Raw genomic sequence first — 26,192 nt, 5'->3', positions numbered from 1 at the left:
TGTTCTTAGAACCAAGTAATCAATTATATTAGTAATTACATGTATTTATAGAGTGAATTCTCAAATAGCTGCTTCCATTAAAAAGTAGCTGGAGAAACTATAGTATATAATAATAATTTTAAGAAACAGATTCATAAATCGGCTTTTAAAATCATAAAGAAGTGCCAAGATATTCACTTATATGATTTATAATGGGAGACTTCCTTTTTTGTCCTTAGTATAAATATCCTGACATCATCATTAACATTACATAGTATTTACTTGTAATACATTATAGCATTTTTAAGAAAACTCTTTTAAAGGCCCCACTGAAGCTATGATTCATATATTAAGGCAAGGTGGAAAGGTCTCATGATATGTTTTTTTTGTCCTTTATTCTGTTTCTCTTCCTCCAGGTGGGAAAAGAGCACCTGAAAACACTGGACTCTCCTGGAAACCATAGGCAAAAAGCTGAAGTTCACAATGTGTCAAAACAGTTCTAGGCATTGGTTCTTATTTGAATTTTTAGAGTTACCCCATAACCTACAGGGCACTAGGAAAAAAAAAAGTGTTTTTGCTGTCCTCCATAGTCTGTATCTAAATTGTCTCTGTCTTCTCAGGATTAGATTTGGTTACACTAATAGAAAAATGCATAAGCAAATACTCTCATAATCTAGAGGTGAAAAGAACTTTAATAAAAACACAAATGCACAATTCATAAGAAAGATATATTGATGAATTTGACAGAATTAAAGTTAAAATTTTCTGTTTAATGAAAGGTGTCATAGACAATGTTATCAAATATTTCACAGACTGGAAAAAGTGTTTTTTTTTTTGGAAAAAAAGATGTTTAAAATAATCAAAATTAGCAAGAATTTAACATCTAAAATATACAAGGAATTTACAAATCTCTAGGAATAAATGAGAATCCCAGTATAAGATATGGATAAAACCAGGCAATTCACTGAAAGTCAAATCTAGCAAGTATATAAAGAGATGCCCAAGTCTTGATTTTCAATGGATTGGGAAAAATTAGAGGTAAGCCAGCTATTAATGAGATATAGGAAGATGAGCACTCTTTCACATGGCTGACAGCAGTGTATACTGGTACAGCCATCAGAGAGAACAATTTGGGCATACTTACTAGAAATGAATATGATCCAGTAATCCATTCCAGGGATGCATTCCAGAGAAACTTGAGCTCAGGTTCATAAGGGGACAGGCACAAAGATGTTCATTGTAGCAGCAGGTTAGATGCAACTGGATGCCCATCGCTACAGAAATGGGTAAATAAAATGCGGTGTATATGTACAGTAAAATACTACCCAGCATTCAGAAGCAATAAACTGGTGTCATATATAGGAGCATGTGTGAATCTTTACATGAATACTTAGTTAAAACTTTCAAATTGAATGAAGGCTACAGTGTAAGGTCATGTATGTAAAATAAGAACAGACGCACATATAAAACAGTACCACATATGCTTCAAGGAACCATATATATCCAAAGATATCTGTGATCTTTGAGATTAAATGCAATATAATGATGCTTATAGTGAGTAGGTTGGTAAATAGAGTTAAAATGGTTAAAATGAAAATCTAAATAATAATAAATGGGGGAAAAAGAGGCCTTTGTGTAGGCAGCTGACATATGTGTTGTACACTGGTAAGTATTATTAATTCAACACTCTGCAACTGAGATTAAAATATGTAGGTATATGAAATATATACCTACAATGCCTATACTTTGTGACTTAGGAGAAAATATTACATCATGAATAAATATAATTACTTTCTTTGTTTCTTTACTGATTATCCCAGAACATGCCAGACTTGCATTAAATTTCTTAAGTCTTATGCTATATCCCCCTCATCCTCAGTGATCTTTGCTTATCCAATGATATCCTTCAAGATAGAACTTAAGTTCTACTTCTCCATAAGGCTTTTAAAATTGTTCTATCCATGTAAATGTCTCCCTGAAACTAATTACTTTTATAAGCTGTACCACATTGCCTAAAACTTAATAATATATTGTCCTCTATCACTGTATTATGTCTTGCCCAGAGCCTTCTCTGCTGGATGTTAACTGCACAGAGAGCAGAGAGGCTTTTTTGGAGCTTCCTGTTATGCTGAGAACAGAGTCATCTATGTGGGACTATTTCAATAAGTATTTGGATTAACAGACTTTCAGTTAAGATTTGGGATGTGGTGGAATGATATGGATAGATGCAATCATAACTGAAGGTTGAAAAATGTATCCTATTGCTGCTGAGAATTCCTTTTGGAATTGGAGTTCCTTTTGGAACTAGAGGGGAAAGAGTAGAATAGTCACTATCACACCGTAAATGGAGTAGCCCTCCAATCAATAAAGGAGATGAAGCTTGATTTAAGCTCTTGCTTTTTTTTTTTTTCTTCCTTTTCTCAGTGTTTTCTTATTTAGGACTATTACTAATTTTCTCCCTGAACACTTAAAGAATTTTGTTTTTACTTCAATCTACAAAATAAATCTAGTAAAAATCTAGAAAATGAATCTTTCTAATAATCTAGAAAACTGTTCAACAGCCCTTTCTTCCCTTTTGGGGGAAATAATGCTTTTTTTGTTTCTGATGAAAATTATCATTTTGTTATGATTACTAAATGTGTGAATTACTAACTTGGTGGGTCATTCCTCTAGAGGCTTGGGAGGAAAGAAACATCCTACATAGTGGAAGTTGATAAATTGAGTTGGATTCTGATATTCAGAATCTCATTTAGCTGTGCTTTGCAAATGATCTGAATGAGAGCCAAATGTTTCTGAAAGGGAAATTGATCTTTGTGTAAGATCCAACAGGATGCTGGAACTTTGAAACAAGAAGGTATATGTGGCTTGCTCAGCCCTTTGGAAGGTGCAAAAGAGATGTGTATTGGTTCCAGGAAATAATGGTTGAAGAGAAAGTAATGCAAGGCATAATCAGGGATATGATATAATAATACAGGGTCCAATATCTATTTCAATTACTTACTAGTTTGTCATCTGGAATGAGTCAATAAAACATCTCTGAACCTTTGCTTTCTTTTTCGTATGATAAAGGGGTGAGAAAATATTTTGTATTTATCCATGACTGTTGTTATTAGCTAAAAGGATCACTTGGCAGCTAAAAAGAAATATGAAAAGATAAGGAATATGAGAGGAAACTGAGATTCATTCATTTTAGTAATTGGCTAGTACTGAAATGGGCCTGAAACATAGTACGTACTCAACAAATATTTGTCGAATGGATGCATCAGAAAAAAGGAATAAAACAAGATGGAGTAAAGTCAGGAGAAAGCACCAAGACCAGACTCAGGCCAAGCATGCAGGAGGCAGAGGATGGAATTTAGGAAGGCAGATAAGAAACTGTCCTCTTAGCTCAGATGTCAGGACCAGGAAAAAGCTACAGGAGTCAGGACAGCTGTAACATAAAAGTGCTGAGAGCCTATTATCTGTACAGGAGATTAGCAGGCATATTTTAGAGAATTAAGATTCACAGTAGTAATGGCTACCCAAGTATACCTTCCACAGCATGTCTGAATATTTAGAATTACATTTGAGGCAACTAGGCAGCAAGGTAAGGAAGGGAACTCAGGAGTCCCATGACATTGCCATAGATATCAGATCAGAGTTTAAATCCAAGTTACATTCACTAATAGTATAAATATAGCAAAAAATTAATCTGAGACATCTAGAAAATAAATAATTAGTTCTGAAAAATGAAAATTAGAGTATCCTCTGAAGAATTATTTTGAAGACAAAATAAGTGAACATATGAAAAGGACCTAAAATATGCCTACCATGATTTTTAAAAAATTGTTATCATTATTACTGCCTTATTGTTTTTGTTGTTACTACAGCTATTATGTCAGAGTATGTATTAGCCAACTCAATCTTTGACTTGACTTCAGTTCAAGAACTTGCAATTTGTAATGTAAATTGTTTATTTATGGGTTTTCTTCCAAGTGTGCTATTTTCCTCCCTGCACTTTTTTTTTTAAGATTTTATTTATTTATTCATGAGAGACACAGAGAGAGAGAGAGGCAGAGACACAGGCAGAGGGAGAAGCAGGCTCCATGCAAGGAGCCTGATGTGGGACTCAATCCTGGGACTCCAGGATCATGCCCTGGGCGGAAGGCAGGCACTAAACCACTGAGCCATCCAGGGATCCCCACCTTTGTGCTCTTTTAAAAGTTCTCCCCATCCACTCTCCCACAATTCTGGCTTTGTCTTAGCAGCACCAAGGAAAAAGGACCTTTCCACTTAGGCCAGGGAGGCTAAGTGGCATGTGGCTGTGGTCTAGTGAGTAGGGCCCAGGGTCTCAGATGTTAAAAGGAACAGAAAAGTCAGAGCAGAACTATTTGAAGGACAGGAATAGAAACAGGCATGGTTGAAGTTTTCCTTCACATGACTGTGTAATAGGTGAACCACACCATATTCAACTAACTTGAGTACCCTTCCCAGTAAGAGGTGACGCCCCCCTCCCCCTGTGTTTGTTTCTAGTTTATATAGTTTACCCTTGAAAAAAATACAGGCTTGAACTGTGGGAGTCCACTTACATGTGGATTTTTTAAAAATAAAAAGAGTACTCTAAATGTATTTTCTCTTTCTTATGATTTTCCCAGTAACACTTTCTTTTCCCTGGGTTGCTTTATTGTAAGAGTACAGTATATAATACATACCACATACAAAATATGTGTTAATTGACTTTTTTATGCTATTTGTAAGGCTTCCAGTCAACAGTTAAGTTTTTGAGGAGTCAAAAGTTATACGTGGACTTTCCACTGTGCAGATGTCAGCATCTCTAACCCCCATACTACTCAAGGGTCAACTGTTACACATACCATCATTGGAGCAGGAGTTGGAGAACCACTGCTTTGTCAGATACATACTCTTCGCAGTAGACAAAGCTAGATATGATGTGAAAACTCTGCAATGAAACAGATAAATCAGATAATTAATATTAAAAAATATAAGAGAAGAAAATAAAAAAGAAAATCAATATAGGACTTGCGAGAGAAATGACACTAATAGTGATGACTTGCCAGTAGATATACTGGAGATAACACATGATATGGTCTGGTGAATCAAATTTTCAAAGCAATTTATTCGTCCTGAAATGTGTTAGGCTGTTAAAAGTTTTAGCTAGTTTTGAAGTTACCTTCATCCCCCAAAGGTTTTGACTCTGGCAGAAACAGGCCTTCATTCTGTGAGTTCTGCCCTTGAACTCCCTCATCGGACATAGTGTTGATATTACTTCAGAAGTTATGAAGCCAGCAGACTACTTTAGTTAAGGGATGATCAAGTATAGGGGCTGCGTAGGCCCAGAGTAGATGAAGGGGGGGGAGGGGGCGGGTTTCACGTCGAAGGTTCGGTCCAAGCTTTCAGGCTGAGGATATGGTTTCCAAGTGTTTGGGGCAATCTCAGTTCTACAATCCCAGACACAAAGTAGGATTATTGGGGGGTTTGGGGGGGGGCCTTAACTCCTACATCAGTGTGTGAATATCAAGTCTAGGGAAGTACACTCAGGGGAGGCCGAGGGAGCTCTTGGCGGAAAATGGAGAGCGCGCTGCATCAACGCGGGTAGGGCTTGTGGTCGCCGAGAGCCCTCAGAGGGACAGACGGGAGGACAGGACTGCACCGACCGACTGAGGGGCGGGGGAAGGGCTGCCCACGGCGAGCTGAGCCATTCTAAGGGGGAAGGACAGGGCGTGAGGGAACGGGGCTGCAGTCAGGAGAACAAAGGCGGCGTCTGGCGACCGCACGCGACCTGAAGCGGCGTAGCCTTACCGGGGCGACGACCGCGAAAGCTCACAGACAGCGGTGCAGCCGCGGCAGGAGGCGCGCCCCCTCCCCGTGAGGCCCCGCCCCGAAGCCCCGCCCCGAAGCCCCGCCCCCTCAGCGTCGGGCCAATGGGAGCTCGGGATGTTAGCGGGTGGGAGGTGCGGCCGGGTTGCTACAGCCGGAGCTGGGCGGTGGCGGCGGCGGCGGCGGCGGCGGCGGCGGGAGGGATCTCGCGGAGCCGGAGGCGGTGGCGCAATGGAGGGACTGGAAGGTGAGGCGGTGAAGGGGTGAGGGCCGGGCGGCTAGCGCGGGCGTGGGCAGCCCAGGGGGCCCGGGAGAGCGGGGCCGGGGAGGCGAGGGCTGGTCCGAAGCGGCGGACGCAGCCGCTCCCCCGGAGGCCCGGCCGGCCGCAGCCTTGCAGCCCCGACGCCGTGCGGCGCAGCGTCCCCAGGCTGCCCGCCTCGGGCGGTCCTCCGCTGGGGTCCCCCACGCGCGCCGGAGACTCCCTTGGGCACCGGCCTGCGGGCCCCTTCCTACCATCTTCTCGTGTTGCCTGACTCCTGAGCGCCCTTTTGGTGATCGCTCTCCGGCCAGGTTTTATTTTCCTTGCAAAGTGGACCGTTCACTAACGTCCATGGCCTCCCTCCTGGGCCAGCCTGTGTTTCCAGCCTCCAGCTCCTGACACCTCCCTTGGCCCGTTTCCCTAGGAAACCGTCTTTCCGTTTGTACCGCATCTTCTGCGGGAGGGATGCCAAGAGCATCTCCCAAGGAAGAGTCACCGGCCAGCTTGAGGAGCTGGGGACAATAGATTCACAGAAGGATTTGAGGGCTCCTTAATGAGGACTCTGTAAGGAAGAGCCGGCATTGAGTCCTTATCTTTGAGTTGATCCTTGGGCTGTAACCATGACTCCAGATTTTGCTTTGTTCTCTATTCTTTCACTTCTCTATTATTTTTGTCCGTTCCATCCTCTGTACTATATAGCCTTTACCTAAGAACAACAAAGGAAAGAAAACCGGCACGGGCAACCACCGTTTCAAGATTATTTTTTTCAAATTGTGGTTGGCCCTCCTGGTGGAAGAATAAGCTTGCAGAATTGAAAGATAGTATCGCCTTGATTTAGCTCTTCACGCCCCCCCCCCCCATTTTACATAGATTCAGGTGGAATTAAAAGTAAACAGAGGTATGGAGCCCTGTTTATTTAGTGTTGTATACCAGAGAGCAAATTATTTCAGGTTGTGTTATGAAGTGAAAAGTAATGACCGGTAAGTTTTTGCAGTTACCTAAGCATACCACCCCCCCCCCCAAAAAAAAACCAAAAAACCCAGATGTAACGATGAGTATGATCGTTTTTCAAGGTTTTACTCTCATAGTAAACAGCTTGAGAATGGTAGATAAGAGTTCTGATAATGTTCCATTTGTGGGCAGCTGCAGTATACTGTGAGGAGTGAAGGTCCAGAGTGAAGGCCCTGACCATCTAATTTATTTCAGGGAGATTAAGTTTCCGCGAAATAGGAATTGTAATGATCACTCTCCTTACTTTCAAGATACTATTTTTAAAAAATATTTTATTTATTTATTTATTTATTTATTTATTTATTTATTTATTTATTTATTTATTTATGAGAGACACACAGAGAGAGAGAGAGAGAGAGAGAGGCAGAGACACAGGCAGAGGGAGAAGCAGGCCCCATGCAGGGAGAAGGCAGGCGCTAAACTGCTGAGCCACCCAGGGATCCCTCAGGATACTATTTTTTAAGAAGACTCCAGGAGACACCTTTTGCTTTTAATAAACTTAAAAATACATGGTGGTCTTGTAGCATAGTGGGTAGGATCGTGGGTTCTGGAATTCTTGTGAAGTTATTGTAACACACAAAATGCTTCAAAACAACTTTTTTCTTTTTTATTTTATTTAACGTTTGTAATTAAAGCAAAGATCTTCATCTTTTTTTTTTTTTCACTTATGTATGCCAAGCCCCTAAAATAGCCTGACACGGAGTAGGTACTTAATAAATATTTGTTGCTAGATGAATGACTGTGTTCATGATGGACACCATTCTAGGCCCTGGAGACATAGCAAAAAATAAAAAGTCAAAGCCCTGCTCTCATTGAGTCTATGTTTTAGTGAACCTTATATTTTAGCAGTACTATGACATTACTATTGAAATCTTACTAAGAATGCTTTTAAAATATAATGACTTATTTGAGTACTAGCATAATATTCAATTACATGGATGAAAAAATACATATATTCCGATGGAATATGATATGTTATGAGAGGCATGTTTTATGTGCTCAGCTTATGATGTGTTTCGGTAGACCATACCTGCTCCTTACTTTTTGTTTTTGTTTTGTTTTGTTTTGTTTTTGTTTTTTTAACAATGAGTTACGATCATTAACTATAATGTGTTTAGTTCTAATTAGGTTAAAATATATGAAATTGTTTTTTTTTTTGTACAGCAAAACAATTGAATATTAGTAATTTCAAGTGGTTTAAACTAATTAAAGCTCTGAGAGTTTTTGTTGAAGTTAGAACAATTCCTCAGCTATAAAAGCTAGAGCTATTAACTACCAATCTACCTGAACTATGTCAAGATTAAATGATGATGTCACATATATAAAGCATTCAGCGAAGTGCCTTGACGTAGGAGGCCTCTTCAGTACTTGTTTATTGGATGGGTAAACTCATAGCAAATGTGTGGGGAACTTAGGAGTGATTCAGTTTAAGTAAAACAGCATGCTCAGAAGGGATTGTGGGCAATCACTAGTTGGCTATAGTAGCAGGATAGACTGGAGAAAGAAGAGACTGGAAATACATATATGGGATGAGGATTTGAACTAGGGCACAAACAGTGGGAATTAAAAAAGGAGGATAGATTTAGAAGATATTTCTGAGATAGAGAGGTGAGATATGACTGTTGGATGTGAGAGAGGAAAAGGAATCAAAGATGAAGGCCTGTCTAGCTGTGACTAAGAGGTCATAATTAATATTTTTAACCAAGAAGGAAGACCAAGTGTGGGAGAAGAGGCAATGAGTTTGGCTTTAGAAATGTGTTTGTACAGGTTGAGGACTATCTAGTAGAAACTTCTCATGGCTACTTGTGAATGTTTATGTAGAGTTTTGAGCTTAGTAGTCATAACATGTAAGTGACAGCAAGTGGATGCATTCACCTAGGAAAGTTGTATGTTATAAAATGAGGGAAAAAGCTTTGGGAGGAATTGATGCTTTAGGGTTGAGCAGGAAAGGAAATTGGAGTGGGAAGAAGTCTGTAAAGAGGTTTAAAAATTATCAAGAAAGGAAAGTGGTAAGAAACTAATATTTATTGAGTAGTGAATATGTGCCAGAAAAAGCCTGTTGCATCAGGTATTACTGGAGGTATAAATACTAACCAGCTCAAACCCTGCTTAGCTTCTGAGATCTGAAAAACTTGGGCTTAAGTGGGGAGAAATATCATTGAAGCCAAGAGAGAAAACACTTTAAAGATGGGAGAGATTGATCAGTAGTGCCTTATGCTATAGAAAGTTCCAGTAGGATGAATATTCAAAAGAGGACCTTGGAATTGGCAATTATTATCATTATCATTATTATTATTATTATTATTATTATTATTATTTGAAAGTAATACCCTGAGATCATATCATATGCTTTCCCAGCTGAGCCAGGCAGGTACCTCTGCATTTGACAGTTAGATTCATGGTGGTTTCTCTCTTAAGAGTCTTAAGGTCTCTACTCTAAAAATCTCATTAAAGACACTTTCCCTGATCCTACCCACTTCCCAGACATGCTTACACATAACACTATGACTGTCCTCTCTCTCCTTACTCTTCTGTATTTTTTCTTCATTGTGCTTATCACCTGACATCTATATATATATTTTTAAATATTTTTTTCTTTATTTATTTATGATAGTCACACAGGGAGAGAGAGAGAGAGAGAGAGAGAGAGAGAGAGAGAGAGGCAGAGAAACAGGCAGAGGGAGAAGCAGGCTCCATGCACTGGGAGCCCGATGTGGGATTCGATCCTGGGTCTCTCAGGACATTGGTCCTAAATATCTCCTAGGGTCAGAAAGGCTGTTAGGGAAATAATAGTATACTAAATCTCTTTTACTAAGACTAAGTAAGTTCTGCTCTATAAAAACTCATCTAAAAAAAAAAAAGACTCATCTGTTTAATCTAGCATATGCCAACTATGTGACCTTGGAGCAAGGGATTTGAGGGTGATTGGTGAAAGTGGAAATGACTAGTCAGGTTCAGACTGAGTAGGAAGGGAAGTGCAACCAGGAATGAGTTATCAGGGATCCCTGGGTGGCGCAGCGGTTTGGCGCCTGCCTTTGGCCCAGGGCACGATCCTGGAGACCCGGGATCGAATCCCACATGGGGCTCCCGGTGCATGGAGCCTGCTTCTCCCTCTGCCTGTGTCTCTGCCTCTCTCTCTCTCTCACTGTGTGCCTATCATAAATAAAAAAAAAAAAAAAAGGAATGAGTTATCAAGAAAATGCCAATCACTCTGAGATCAAGAAGGTGATTTGAAGAGAACTAGAAGGTAGAAGTGTGTGGTTAAAGAGGGTGTTTGGGTATTTTAAGAGTCTAGAGGGGGACCGTTTACTAAATTATTTTAACAGTCATTTTTGCTGAACTGGAGTGATGGACTGAAAAGGAATGGAGGGTGAAGGCTATGTGTTGAGTGGGTGAGGTGTGAATGTTGAAATCTAGGATGAGCTTCAAGAGGAAAATCTTGTGAAATTAATTATTAGAGATTATAGACCTGATGAAAATTACTAGACTTTGAAAAGGATTGTTGGAAGAGAGTGTGGTATAACAGATGTTGTATTCCTTCAAAAGGAAAGTTTGTTCTAAAGGTTAGATTCAGATGAGCAGTGACCAGTGGTGAAGAAATGGACATGTTACAAAGGCCAGAACAGTTCTTAATTTCTAAGATTTCTTTTCTTTTGAAAACGTTGTTTCCTATTTCTTGAATGTTAGAATGGCATAACTATTTAAATAGTATATTATTTTACATCTATATGTGATATATATAGGTGTATATATATATATATATATATTTAATAGTATTACATAAAGATACCATTTCAAGCCTTATGGTGCAGGTTTTGAAGGTGCTAAATGGAGTAATGCATAACAGAATCAACATTGTGTGGGAGATAAATTTCATAAGGAGAAGTTAGCTTCTTTTTTTTTTTTTTGAGAAGTTAGCTTCTTGAGAGTTTTCGAATATTAGAGTACTTTATTTACTTGATTTTGTCCATTTATTTGAGTGCCTCTTTCAACAGTGTTTATTCTCTGCTACATTAGTCACCACCCCTCTGCGTATTATCTCTACTGTATTTTTATAAGCCTCAAAATTTGCTAGCTTTTGCCACACAGAAGAGATCAGTGGAGTTTGCTTGCATCCGCTGGATAGTACTATTTTCTTATTTCATTGGTTCTAAAGCATTTTCATTTATAACATCTCAGATGATCCCTTACATTTTAAGGTAGATTGAGCAGATTATATCCTCATTAAACAAATGTTAAACTGAGGTTATGTCATACATTTTCTTCTAAGTCATGTAGTGAAGATTCTTCCAACAAGGAGAGGAGCATCATGTTCTTTGCTCTAGTTCCTTATTCTCAGTACTGTATGTAGACAAATGGAAGTGGTTTTTCTCAACATTCTACATGCTACCTGAAGCATTCATTCCACCATCTGCAGTTTAATCATCCTTAAATATGAGCAAATTTTTGTTTAATTTAATACCATTAAAAGAGATGTGTTACCATCCATGTACTTGTTTTAAGGTAGATTTTAGTAAGTAAATATAGTATATTTATTATAATTTATTAGAGATAGAAGGGGACCATATAGGCCTTTTAACCTAACTTCCTTCCAAATTTTATATAAGAGGAAGCTGAACCTTAGTAAGGTTGAATATTTTGCCCAGGGAGTCATAATTCTGTGTGATAGAGTTGAGACTTATCAGACAAATTCCAGTGCCTTTTTTGCTCTCATGTCTTTTAATGAATACCATTGCAACAAAATAGTAGCTTTGTGACTCTGAACCTAAGCTGCTTATCATGCATGACCTGTTGGTACAGGGGGGTGTTGATGCTGACATACATGTGCATGTTATATTTTGTGAATTATAGAGCTATGCTGTATAACCAGATAATAGGGAGGAAATTATACATTTATATCTTTATTTATTTTGAATAAAGCAATGTTTTTTTTTCTTTTTTGAGATAATTATTCTTCAGTACTCTTTCTTTAATGCTGTTTTTTCATTTTTCTACCTTTTAGTAATAAGGATTTTCTTTTCCTTTAAAGACAATTGGAACATATTTGATAACTTGTAGGAATTATATTTTATTATATGCTGGTATTGTAGTTGCTATAACATTAAAAATGGGAAATAATTTGGTTCTTAGATATAGTGAAGAAGTAAATTATGTAGACTGTTAGCTTTATAAGAATAATGATTGTGTTATTCTGCCCTTGTGTTACTATTACTTTATATGTGCTTGGCAAGTGGTAAGTGCCCAACTAGGTACTCACATTATTTTATGGGTTGAAAATATTTTTCTCAGTAGTGAATTTTTATAAAATTTTGCTTTGTCATTTATTTAACTGAAATATACTTTTAAGTGAGTAAAATAGGTAATACTTTTTAACATTCTGTACTGATGAATTTTTAAATCATTGCTTAGAATTTAAGAGAATATAGGAAAGCTATAAAATAAGCAAACTTAATAGATGATGTATCATGTGGTATCACTTTGATCATCATGAAGACATTCTTTTTTTTATAAATTTATTTTTTATTGGTGTTCAATTTGCCAACATATAGAATAACACCCAGTGCTTATCCCATCAAGTGCCCCCCTCAGTGCCCGTCACCCAGTCACCCCCACCCCCCGCCCACCTCCCTTTCTACCACCCCTAGTTCGTTTCCCAGAGTTAGGAGTCTCTCATGTTCTGTCTCCCTTTCTGAAATTTCCCACTCATTTTTCTCATGAAGACATTCTTAATGTACATAACAGACTATCCAGCAACTGCCTCAACTTTTTAGATAGTGCAGTTAAGTCTGTAAATGAGGTTGCTCTCCTTAAGTAACCTACCCTCTGGTATTGGAGAAGAACAAATCAGGGAAATCTTAGCTTTGCTTTGTAGTATTCACTGCGTAATTGCCACTGTAGAGACATTGCTTCCATCTAAGATGATAGATAGTCACTATCATTAAAAGAGGGTAGTGGAATATTAAAAGAATGAGAGAACAAAACAGTTTTTCTGTTTGTTGTATTCCCACCCATATCTATTTTGATTCTTGAACTCACTAAACACTTTGGGACAAATTATTTGAAGTTGTACTTTTCTCATGAGTTTCTTTAGATTATTACAATTTTTTTTTAAAGATTTTATTCATTCATTCATGAGAATACACAGAGAGGAGAGAGAGAGAGGCAGAGACACAGGCAGAGGGAGAAGCAGGCTCCATGCAGGGAGCCCGACCTGGGACTCCATCCTGGGGTCTCCAGGATCACGCCCTGAGCTGTAGGTGGCGCTAAACCGCTGAGCCACCCGGTTCAATAATCTAAAGATTATTTCTAAAACAAAGTGGCTTAGCAAAGGATACAGTCAACAAAACTCAAAGACAACCTACAGAATGGGAGAAGATATTTGCAAATAACATATCAGATAAAGGGCTAGTTTCCAAAATCTATAAAGAACTTATGAAACTCAACACCAAAGAAACAAACAATCCAATCATGAAATGGGCAAAAGACATGAAGAGAAATCTCACAGAGGAAGACATAGACATGGCCAACATGCACGTGAGAAAATGCTCTGCATCACTTGCCATCAGGGAAATACAAATCAAAACCACAATGAGATACCACCTCACACCAGTGAGAATGGGGAAAATTAACAAGGCAGGAAACCACAAATGTTGGAGAGGATGTGGAGAAAAGGGAACCCTCTTACACTGTTGGTGGGAATGTGAACTGGTGCAGCCACTCTGGAAAACTGTGTGGAGGTTCCTCAAAGAATTAAAAATAGACCTGCCCTACGACCCAGCAATTGCACTGTTAGGGATTTACCCCAAAGATTCAGATGCAATGAAACGCCGGGACACCTGCACCCCGATGTTTCTAGCAGCCATGTCCACAATAGCCAAACTGTGGAAGGAGGCTCGGTGCCCATCGAAAGATGAATGGATAAAGAAGATGTGGTCTATGTATACAATGGAATATTACTCAGCCATTAGAAACGACAAATACCCACCATTTGCTTCAACGTGGATGGAACTGGAGGGTATTATGCTGACTGAAGTAAGTCAATCGGAGAAGGACAAACAGTGTATGTTCTCATTCATTTGGGGAATATGAACAATAGTGAAGGGGAATATAAGGGAAGGGAGAAGAAATGTGTGGGAGATATCAGAAAGGGAGACAGAACATAAAGACTTCTAACTCTGGGAAATGAACTAGGGGTGGTGGAAGGGGAGGAGGGCGGGGGGTGGGGGTGAATGGGTGACGGGCACGGAGGGGGACACTTGACGGGATGAGCACTGGGTGTTATTCTGTATGTTGGTAAATTGAACACCAATAAAAATTAATTTATTTAAAAAAAAAAAAAAGAAATCCCTGGAAACCACCCTGTATGGCCTTCCATTCTGAGTGATTCTGAAAAATTTATTTTAGCAGTCTGGTGAATGAAGGCAAAGAGATGTAGAATTTCTTTAAATGCTTTTTTTCCTGTTCATTTACAGCTGACAACAACTTCAAATTTTCTTAGACTGACATAGAAAATTGGATGGTTTTTCTTTGTGCAACTAATAAAGTGAATTATTTAATCTGTTTTGAAAAAAAAATAAAACAAAGTGGCTTTCTATTTATCTTTCATGTGATAAAGGAATTTTAACAGTAAAATATTCAGCAGAAAATATGTTTAAGGTATAGGTTCAAATATCATTTTTAGAAAATTACAGGTATGGAAATTTTATCTTTTTTTGATAATTGGCTACATAATAAATTGACAAAATGACTCAGCTATGTAGAATTCCGAAGAGTGTAGTTGTTTCTTTTAAAGCAATTTAGTTACAAAATGTGTTGTATGAAAATATGTAACAGGTTTTTAAGTTTTGATTAAGTTTCACCTACTTGTCCCTTATTTAATGCACTATGCCACAGGACAGAATATATTACTTTGCCAGTCCATTGAATCCTCATATAATATTATCTGTATAAAATAATAAACAATTCACGTAATAAAGGTAGCAAGCATAGTAACGAGGCGATTTTTTCTTTAAAGCATTATACTTCCTATTGTCTGTTTTAAAACAGAAAATGATTCCTTTTATCCTAGACTCCCTAGATCATCTCAGGAAGCCACCTCACTGATCACCAATGCTGTATCTTAATGCTTTGAGGATTAATAATATACAATATTAACATTAAGGTAAACTTGGTGTTTAAGGTTTGGTAATTTAAGGTAGAGAGAAGTTGTAAATTTAGAGAATATAATAAATTAGTTTGGTTAAAATGAAAGAAAACAAAATATTTCCAACAATATCAGTTTGGTGATACTTAAATCATGACTTGAGTATTTGGCATGGCCTTTTTGACCCCTGATAAATCTAAGTCTTGTGCCTATTTTAATCAGTAATATTGCTTATTCCAAAATTAAACAAGACATTTTCCACAAGAACTGACAACTTATATATGATGATATTAAAATTTGGAAGTTTTACAATTTAAGCAAAGAATTATTGATTAAATTCTCTTCTGTTTTAGAAAATGGAAGTGTCCAAGTGGGAGAATTGTTACCTTGCAAGATTTGTGGAAGAACATTCTTTCCAGTGGCGTTAGTGAGTACCTTTTTCCTTTGGATTAGAGTAGATCTGTAATTGTTCAATGTTTTAGGACAACTCTTATGGAAAGAACCTCTGTGGAATTACTTAAAGAGATACTGGCCAGTGTTCTTTTTTTTTTTTTTCCAGTGTTCTTTTTCAAGAGTTATCAGTTCCAGCTGTGTTTCTAGAGTGGTCTCTTCAGAGTTAGATTGGTCTTCAACTACTCTGTTAAAGTGTTTCTCTGTGGGAATATTAACAAAAACAAAACAAAAACTCTCAAAAATACATAATAATGTTTAAAGATAAGGAATGATTCAATGTCTAGAATTTGCTTTCAAGTACTTTGGAGGAAAAAAACTGGTATAGATGACAGGATTGCTAGATTGTTGATAATCGTATTGATGAATAAATGGGACATTATTCTCTTAATTCTTATGTATATTTGAAATACTCTGAAGAAAAATTCTTTTCAATTGAAAGTGTACCTAAAATATATTATGCATTTTTTAGATGCTTTCATTTAGTAACACAAATAGAAGCACTTTTATTGATTTTAATTTAAAATCGCCAACTAACTAGAGAATAAAGGGAAAAATGCATATGTATCTAAAATATTTTATGTTTTCTTTAAATATAAATATACATTTATTAATATTTTGTTGTAGAATAAAGATTTTTCTTTGAATATGAATTTGTTCGTTAGAGTTCTGCTACAATCTGGAACGTGTGTTACTATTTCTAGTTTGCTTCTTTAAAGCAAAGCAAGGATTTAATGATCTAAAGTGTCTATCGGACTATGGACTCCTTTTAAATAATGACAGCTTTTTTCATTTGTCCTTTAAAAACGTCTTGCCTACACATAACTCAGTGATTTTTTTATTGTTTTTGTATCAACTCATTGTTTTTCAAACCATTTTCAAAGCATTCCACTCAGTTTACATAGGAAAGAAAATGCCTTCTTCTGCCCTTATTTATTTAATATTTAATCAAATAATGTAATCATTATACAACTACAGCTTATATAATACATCAGATTTGGGAACAAGCACTACATACTTTTGATACATATAACTCAGTGTAAGAACAGACATCTACTAGAAAGTTGCCTATTAAAAAAAGAAAAAGAAAGTTGCCTATTAGCCACACTTAATTTTTTTCATATTGACGAGGTTTTTTATAGATATAATTTTAGTGCTTTGTTAAAATGAAAACTAATAACATATGTAAAACATTTGATTTCTAATTGTGTATTAAAAATATAAGAGATTCTATGATATCAAACCAACCAGTTTTGAGGTTTCCTCTTTTCTTAGATAAAGTGTAACAGTTCTAGCTTGTTCAGCATTTATCAAAATACAAAAGAAAAAAGATGCACATAGTGCACTGATGTCATCCATTAACATGTTTTATTTGGGGGAGGGGGAATGATTATTTTTCCAGTAGGCTAATTGGAGATCAGTTATGAGAGTGTCCACGGTAATGTCCTTAAAATGAATACATGAATGATTGAATGAATGAGTTGGCAGCCATATTTAAAAAACCTATAGAAGTGGAATGCTAGATAGTTCAAGAAAAATCAGGCTTAAAGGAAGGTAGAAAACTTGTTCCAGAAGAGAATAAAGTGGTGATTTGTGGAGGAAAGACACAAATCTGGCATGCCCAATTATTTTGTTAATGTTATGTTAACATACTACTGTTATGGTAATAACTTTAGTAAACAAGCCTACTACTATTGTGTTGACTTTTGTAATCCTCACACTAATGTAGTCTCTGTTTACATTCTTTTTCCAGTATCTGTTTTCATGTATTTAGTGATGACGAGAACTCTTTTTTTTTTTTTTCACTTAACTAGCTTTGACTTGGTTATATTATTTTCCTTATTCTTACTATTGTGAAAACTAGAATGTTCAATAATTCTTTTTTTTTTGTTCAATAATTCTTAATTAAATTTTGGTAGAGTATTTATCTTTCTTATTATATATAGAATTCATACTTCCTTGAGAAAGATAACTTATAGCATGCAGTATATATACTTTTTAACAATTTTAGTTAAAGCACAATATGCCTTATTTAAGTATTATTATTTCATCTTCCAGTTTTTAAATCGGTTCAAATGACAATGAGAAGTTTTGTAGAATACCCTTCTGTAGAAAAGAAAATGATATATTGCATTTCTTTATCTTAACAGAAAAAACATGGACCCATTTGCCAGAAAACTGCCACTAAAAAACGTAAGACTTTTGACTCAAGCAGACAAAGAGCTGAAGGAACTGATATCCCAACAGTAAAGCCTCTTAAACCTAGGGTAATTACGTAGTTTTTTTAATAGTATGAACTTTGCTGCTGTGTATATTGAAAACAATTATAATTATGTGTTGTGATAAGATTGAAGAATAATGAGAATTCTGCTTCATGTTTTCAGTTTAGAAATGATCAGAGGGCAGCCCGGGTGGCTCATGGTTTAGTGCCACCTTTGGTCCAGGGCGTGATCCTGGAGACCCGGGGACTGAGTCCCGCATCGGGCTCCCTGCATGGAGCCTGCTTCTCCTTCTGCCTGTGTCTCTGCCCCCCCCCCCCATGTGTGTCTTTCATGCATAAATAAATAAAATCTTTAAAAAAAAATAGAAATGATTAGAAACTTGTTTATTTTAAACTTCTGCAAAGGAGAAACCAAGCTACTGTCTCACAGCCTATTACAGTGAGGTTTTTGTGACATTGGAGAGCCAATTGCTTAGCTATAGGCTAGAAATAATTAAAAAGTCCTCACATATTCGTCCTAAGTCATTGTTAATTATTCAGACATAATTTAAGTGCAGTTTAAGCTCTTAGTAGTATAGTCTCTGTATACAAAGGAAAGCTATAATTTACAGATATCCTTGCATAATAGATATTGATTATCTTGATTGATTATCAGTAATTGTGCTCTTATGCTTTGTGGGGAAGTTTGATCAGTTACCCAGCTGTCCATGTATAGCCATTCTCAGTTTATTTTCTTTGAAGGCAGTGAATCTTCTTTAATAATCTCTCCTTAATACTACCTCTGATATGTTATGGTGCTAAGAATAATGCACATACATACTTTGTTGGACATAGTTTTAAAGAGTTAGTTCAGTAAAATAGTCAAAATTTGAGTACCTCACTTAATATGTTTTTGAAATAAAACCCTGCTTCGGCGATAATAACTTCTCCCAGTGCTACCAGAAAACATTTCCCTATGGGGCAGTTAATTTTATTAATAAAATCATTTTATAATAGGAAAGTCGAATGTTCATCTTTTCCAGTCTATGACTGTTTTAAGTGAAGGATGGTAAAATTTGAATAATGTACATAAACTATTATTTGATATTTTTCTTAGTATATCTGCCAGACATACGATTATATTGGCTTCTATCAGCTAAGAGATGAACTATTGAAATTTGTAGAGACAGTATAATATAGTGGGTATGAAAACAAAAACTGGCTCAAGAGTCAGACTGCCTGGATTTAACCCTTGCTCTGTTACTTACCATGTTGTGTTGGGTTAAGTTACTTAATCTATACATCTCTTTATCTGTAAAATGGTGATAGTAAGGGTAGTATCTCTCTTATAGGGTTCTTAAGAGGATTACATTGAGTTTATCCATGGTGATCTCTCAATAAAAAATATCCTATTTTTGTTAAAGATTTATTTATTTATTGGAAGGAGAGCATGTGCAAGTGGGGATTAGGAGCAGAAGGAGAGAGAGAGAATCTCAGGCATACTCTGTGCTGAGTGTAGAGCATGATGTGAGGCTTGATCCCACAACCCTGAGGTCATGACCTGAGATGAAATTAGCAGTTGGATGCTTACTGAACCATCCAGGTGCCCCATGCTATTTCTTTTTAAGGGAGAAGGGTTCCAATAGTGAAAAAATTAATCTTCAGTTAAAAGCAAAGTAAAAACCATTGCTTGCATTAAGTAGTTTAATTTCTTGGTACTTAAGAAGTGTGGTTCATTGAACAGTAATATCAGCACTATTTGGAAACTCGTTAGAAATGCAGAATCTCAGATCCCACCCAGAAATACTGAATTAGAATTTGCATTTTAACAAAATCCTTGAGGGAGTCAAATGCACATTAAAATTTATAAAGGGGCAGCCCCGGTGGCTCAGCAGTTTGATGCCACCTTCTGCCCAGGACCTGATCCTGGAGACCAGGGATCGAGTCCAGGAGCTGCAATGAGCCTAGCTGAAATTAGACAAAGACCAGGAAGGAGAAAGTAGAGAGAAAAGGCACAGAGAGTTGAAGGGACCTAATGGCAGAAGCTCTCTAAAAGCACTAATGAAAACAAAATACTCTTTTTGAAGGTGTAAGGGGCCTGTCTAAAGGGCTAGGTCCTTTTTTTTTTTTTTTTTTGAAATGGTTAGTGTGGTTACTGAAGAAAGCATGGCTGGCAGCAGTAGCCTTCCTGGACCCACACTGTTTTAGAGAAGCGTGAAAGATGTGTCTGCTTTATAATCACAGAGACCTATTTTCTTCTGTATCTGGTACAACAGAGAAGTGACCTAGCTGTGGGTTTGTGTAGCTTGGAAGGGGATTGTAGACCTCTCCTCCCCAGAACCTCTTGTAAATAGCTGCACCAGGAAAATCTAACTCATTCAATGATGAGGAATAAAAAAACCATTAACTTAGCTTTGACACGAGGGTGCTGTGAGAAGAAGGGAGGATGAGAGCAGGAAAACTTACCAGTAGATGAGTTATATTCATGGAACAAGTGAATGTTGTGATCAGACCTTTCACCATAAAATAAGAAACTTTATTTTTTTTAAAAGATTTTATTTATTTATTCATGAGAGACACACAGAGAGGCAGAGACATAGGCAGAGGGAGAAGCAGGCTCCTCACAGAGAGCCTGATGCGGGACTTGATCCTGGAACCCCCGGGATCACACCCTGAGCTCAGCTGCTGAGGCACCTAGGCATCCCAAAATAGAAACTTTAAAGAATCAGTCATATTCGACATCTAAATTTGCTTGTATTTAGTTAAGATTTTGTATCTATATTCGTGAGAGGTAAGTTTGTAATTTTTCTTTTTATCACACTTCTGTTGCTCTCCTAAGAGTAGTTAGGAAGTTGTTCTCTTGGTTTTTCTTAATTATTTGAAAGAGTTTTTAAAAGATTGATGCTATTTCTTCCTTACTTAAATGTCTGCAGCAATTCAACAGTAAAGGCAACTGGGCCAGGAGTTTTCTTTAGGTTTTTAAAAAACAGATTCACTAAAAAAACAAACAAACAAACAAACAAAAAAAACCTTTAGGACTGTTGTGGTTTTCTGTTTCTTTAATACCTGTTTAGTGGTGTTTATCAAGGATATTGTCCACTTAATGTTGTTAAATTCATTAGCATAAAGGTCCATTATAGTATCTTCTTTTTTTCTTTTTCAAGATTTATCTATTTGACAGAGAGAGATAGCACAAGCAGGGGGAGCGGCAGGCTGAAGGAGAAGAAGAAGCAGACTCCTCACAAAGCAGGGAGCCCGATGTAGGGCTCGATCCCAGGAGCCCAGAATTGTGACCCGAGCTGAAGGCAGACTTTTTTTTTTTTTTTAATTTTATTTATTTATTCATGAGAGACACAGAGAGAGAGAGAGAGAGAAAGAGAGAGAGAGAGAGAGAAAGGCAGAGGCACAGGCAGAGGGAGAACAGGCTCCGTGCAGGGAGCCTGATGTGGGACTCAGTCCTGGATCTCCAGGATCACACCCTGGGCTGAAGGTGGCACTAAACCACTGAGCTACCCGGGCTGTCCTGAAGGCAGACATTTTAACCAACTGAGCCATCCAGGCATCCTGATAGTATCTTCTTTTTTTCATCATGTTTATAAGAACCATATCATGTACTATTTTGCATCCCTTGGTATTTTGTGTTTTCTTTTTTCCCACTTATTAATCTTGCCTTATTAGTGTTTTTAAAGAACCATCTTTTGACTTTGCTGGTTCAATGTATATTCTTGATTTTAAAAATAACATAAAAGGATAGTTGAGTATTTCAATAGTATGACAAAATAAATGTATTATAGCACAGGAGCCATCATGCATTGTGGAAAGACACTTAGAGGTAGCCATTAAAGATAGGAATAAGGTTAAGCTCCAACCAACATAGTAATTGCTATACATACAGTTAGATAGTAGATGCATAGGGATTGGAAAAGAGAAGCTAAAAGTATGATTATTAGGAGATGATTTACCTGGGAAACCCAAGAGAATCAACTGATAAGTTATTACAAACAGAGAAGCCACAGAAGTAATGAGATATAATGGTAATATACAGAAATTACTAGGTTTCATATTTCAATAGACTCCTTGAAACATAAAAAAGAAAGACTTCTTTATAAAAGAACAGTACAAAATAAAAATTATTTAGGAATAAACCTTTTAAAGGTATAAGACTTCCACAAAGAATACATAAAAAAACCTGAAATACACAAACACTTCTTCAAATGGATATATTTAGATAGGTAGATTCAACAAAATAAAGATATTAAGTTCCTTAAGTTGTTTATAAATGTAAAGTGTAAGTTTTCCAGTTAAAAGATAGTTTAAAAAAACTAGAAAGCTGATTCTAAAGTTCTTATGGGAAAAAATCTACTTGCAGGAATAACCAGAAAAGATTGAAAAAGAAGCAGCTTAAAGTATGGTTATCCTATCAGATATTAAAATGTTACTATAAAGTCTCAATATGTAAAATACTGTTACCGATAAAAGGATGGTCAGAACAGTGGAACAGAAGAGAAAGTTCAGAAATAGCCCCAAATACAAAAGAGAATATGATAAAGTTGTTACCAGTTCAGTGGGGGGCAAAGTCAACAAAGGATGTTGAGGCAGCTGCATAGCCATGTTAAAAACAAAAAAATAAAGTTGAGTCTATATGTCACATTATGTCTCATGATAAATTCCAAATCTATAAAAGATTTAAAATTTTAAAATGAAATCATGAACAACATTCTGGGGGGGGGGGAAACATGGGAAAATTTCATTTTACCTTGGTGTGAGGTTGGGCCTTGCTAACAGTGACTACAGATCTGGAGACCATAAAAGGAACAAGTAAATTAAACTATATTTTAAAAATAATTCTTAATATCAGAAGATCCTTAGACAAGATCAGAAGATAGTCATATTGTAGGATAGGGCTGAGGCTAGTCTCTTATAAAGACTTAGGTAGAAATTTTTTTTTTTTTAAGATTTTATTTTATTATTTTATTTGAGAATGGGAGCAAGAGAGCACAAGTAGGGGATATGGGCAGAGAGAGAGCAAAAATAGACTTCTCACTGAGCAGGGAACCTGATGCAGGGCTTGATCCCAGGACCCTGAGCCAAAGGCAGATGCTTAACTAACTGAGCCACCCAGGTGCCCATAACTTAGAAATTGTTAAAAATAAGACCAGTAACCCAACAGGTAAGTTGACCAAGCACATAAACAGTTCACAAAAAAGGCATTGCACATGATTCTTAATGATATAAAAAGATGCTCAACTCACTCATTATAAAGAAAAGCCAGATAAAACCAGAGAGAATAATTTTTCACCTGTCCAGTCAATTAAAAAAACAAGTTTTTTTACATACTCTCTGTTGGAAAAAGTGTGGTAAAATAGGGAAATTACACTGTTAGTGGGAGCTTAAATGGATGCAACCCCTAAGAAGTTAATTTAGCAGTGTTTATTATAATTACAATTGCAATTTAAAAATCTCATATAATTACGTGAAGTTTTTTTTTTAATTAAAAATTTAGGAAGAAAATAATTTAAGCACTACTAATAAGAAAACATTTGAAACAATATAGCATTTCCTCAAATTTTATTTCAATTAGTTTTTTTAAAAAATGTTTTGAAATGGGTTTCTCTTTATTTGTACATAGCCTGAACCACCAAAGAAACCATCTAATTGGAGAAGAAAACATGAAGAATTCATTGCTACCATAAGAGCAGCTAAAGGCCTTGATCAGGCACTTAAAGAGGGTGGAAAACTTCCTCCTCCTCCTCCACCCTCTTACGATCCTGGTATGTGGAATATTGTAGACATAAATCTTCATATGAAGAGAAAATATTGATGGAATTTTTATAAATTTTAAGTTGTTACTAAGAGTTAATTTATAATAACGGAACCTACTGAAACATAATCTTTAAAAATTGAACTATAAAATAATGGTGATAATTCAGGCATTTAGGCTTATAGACAACATAAGACATAAAGGCTTATGTTGGTATTGAACATAGAAATATGATCTTTTTATCTCAATACTCATTTAAACATAAATCATTAAAATATCATTTGAAAAATTATTGTTAGTAATTATCAAATGTTAATATCCCAGGAAATATTTGAAGATGTGCATTATCATTTGAAATGTAGTCATTTGGTAAGATTCAGATTGTTATGTTGCCTAGTTCTTTGGTATCTTCTCATCTGGGAAAGAAAAAAATCATAATACTGTTTCTAAAAGGTACATATTCATGGGGGGAAAACACCGTATAGATTGGTTTACCTAAATTATGCTTTAAATTCATATGTTACTATATTTTCTTCATTAGGTAGATAAGAGTTGCTTATTTGTTATCAAAAGCAAGGCAAGATGCTGGCAAACCTGTATAAGATATTGAGATACTGAAAGATTTAAAATTGCACAATTGACACTTTGACATTGGCTATTAGAATAGGCTAAAGAGGTAGTTATTTTAATATAACAAGTTAGCTGCATGAAAATTGTGTTACTATTCTTGATTGAGATTTATTTCTTATTCTTAGTAAAGGGAAGTTCTTATAAAATAGGGTGATGAAAAACGTAGCATAAGGACTATAGTCAATAATGTAATTACATTATATGGTGACATGATAACTAAGGTGGTGTGGTTTTAATAACAATTGTGGAATTACCATGTTGTACACCTAAAACTAATGTAACATTGTATGTTAGCTATACTTCAATAATAATTTTTTTTTTAAAGAAGTCCTTTAGAAAATCTAGATATGATCATTTTTAACACTTTATCATAGTGGAGAGGCTGACAAACTATTTCTATAAAGGCCCAGATAGTAAATATCTTAGCTAATGAGGTATATTTTTACCTCTTCCATCTGTTGAGACTTCTAAGAGAAAATACAACTGTATAAAATTGATTAAACTATTTGACAGTTTTCCCCTAATTAAAATAAAAGACTTTAACAGATGAGTCTAAATTTTAAAATTTGTTTTTAATGTAATGTGATTTTACTGCTTAGCTTAGTCTACGGTATAAAAATATGTAGATATAGTAAAAAACATATGGTACAGTATAAAGGCATTTAAGAAATCTTGTTTTTCTTCTATTTATTTATTCTTTTGTACTAAGGATCTATCTTTTGGGGTTCTTTTCCCCCTCAAATTTGATTCTAAGCTGGGAAAAAAATTAGAATTTATCATATACCAACAGACTTTTTTCTTGAACGTCTTTATTAAGTTTAGTAGTCAGATTCGGTGGTTATAAGGAAATGACAAGTTTTGTTTATCAAATGTTATTACTTTGTTAGTATCTTGAAAAATATGTTCATAAAAACTTAAAATTCGTTATGTTTCACTTCAAGAATTATGTTATTAATCTTTCTTTTTTCTGTTTTAGATTATATTCAGTGTCCATATTGCCAGAGGAGATTTAATGAAAATGCAGCTGATAGACATATTAACTTCTGTAAAGAACAGGCAGCACGTATTAGTAATAAAGGCAAATTTTCTACTGACACCAAAGGAAAGGCAACTTCTCGGACACAGGTGAAATGCTCAATTATTTCTACAAATAAATGAGAAAATGACTCTTTGAGGTTCACAATTTTTTGCTTATACTTTCCAGAACATTCAGCTGCAGTTTTCTTACCTGCTAAAATTTTTATATTACTGTTCAGGGATTTAGTAAGAAATTTGAATGTTTAATTGAGAACAAATATTTAAGACTATTAATTTTGAATGGACTTATTTAGTAGAGTCTTAAAAATATTGCATGTTGAAAAAGGTATTAGAAAAATATAAGAAAACTAGTTAAAAAGTAGTGGTACTAGTAATAGTAGCACTAGTTAAAAAGTAACCTGAAGCAGATTCAGAGGACAAGGGTTTAGAAGAGTGAGAAAATGACAGTAAAAATCCACATTTGAAAATCATGTGAATACTGAATGTTTCCAAACACCCGAGAGAATGAAATCCTGGGGTCAAGTCCAACTGCTACTTCTGAACTTTTAGGCAAATAACATTTCATGTAAGAGAGCTTTTATTCCTTTATTTGTGAAGTAATCTATATGATTTTTGTGAGAAGCAAATGAGATGGTCTATGTGAAAACACTTCAAGAGCCATAAACCATATAAGGATTTTGTTAGATGAAATTTATACAGTACTGTTGTTTTTCATTAAGCATACTGTGACACAAAAGCGTTCATAATGTCATGCCTTTTTTAAATGGATTTATTTTAAAGAGAGGAGAGAAAACATGAGTGGGAGGGGAAGAGGGAGAGAGAAAGAGACTCTCAAGCAGAGAGTTTCAGAGGACTCTGAGTGCAGAGTCTGAGATACAGGGTTCCATCTCAGGATCCTGAGATC

The 26,192-nt window shown here is 36.1% G+C and overlaps 1 protein-coding gene across 2 annotated transcripts in view; it reads left to right on the top strand.

The window, feature by feature from the left end:
* The first annotated feature begins 5,971 nt into the window (after positions 1-5,971).
* The window catches only part of ZC2HC1A (zinc finger C2HC-type containing 1A), a 50,417-nt gene continuing 30,196 nt past the window's right edge, over positions 5,972-26,192 (top strand). For both annotated transcript variants that reach the window (XR_008663520.1, XM_055318465.1), the window contains exons 1-5: positions 5,972-6,043; positions 15,563-15,636; positions 17,810-17,926; positions 23,489-23,630; positions 25,227-25,375. Coding sequence is in view for 1 of the 2 variants with exons in the window: in XM_055318465.1 (XP_055174440.1) it covers positions 6,028-6,043; positions 15,563-15,636; positions 17,810-17,926; positions 23,489-23,630; positions 25,227-25,375 (498 nt within the window). In the remaining variant the exon portion in view is untranslated. The remainder of the gene's footprint in view (positions 6,044-15,562; positions 15,637-17,809; positions 17,927-23,488; positions 23,631-25,226; positions 25,376-26,192) is intronic.

The sequence above is a fragment of the Nyctereutes procyonoides genome, unplaced genomic scaffold, assembly GCF_905146905.1.
Source record: "Nyctereutes procyonoides isolate TBG_1078 unplaced genomic scaffold, NYPRO_anot_genome, whole genome shotgun sequence".
Lineage (NCBI taxonomy): Eukaryota > Metazoa > Chordata > Mammalia > Carnivora > Canidae > Nyctereutes > Nyctereutes procyonoides.
Note: the sequence above shows the minus strand (reverse complement) of the source record. Positions and strands in the feature narration are given on the sequence as shown.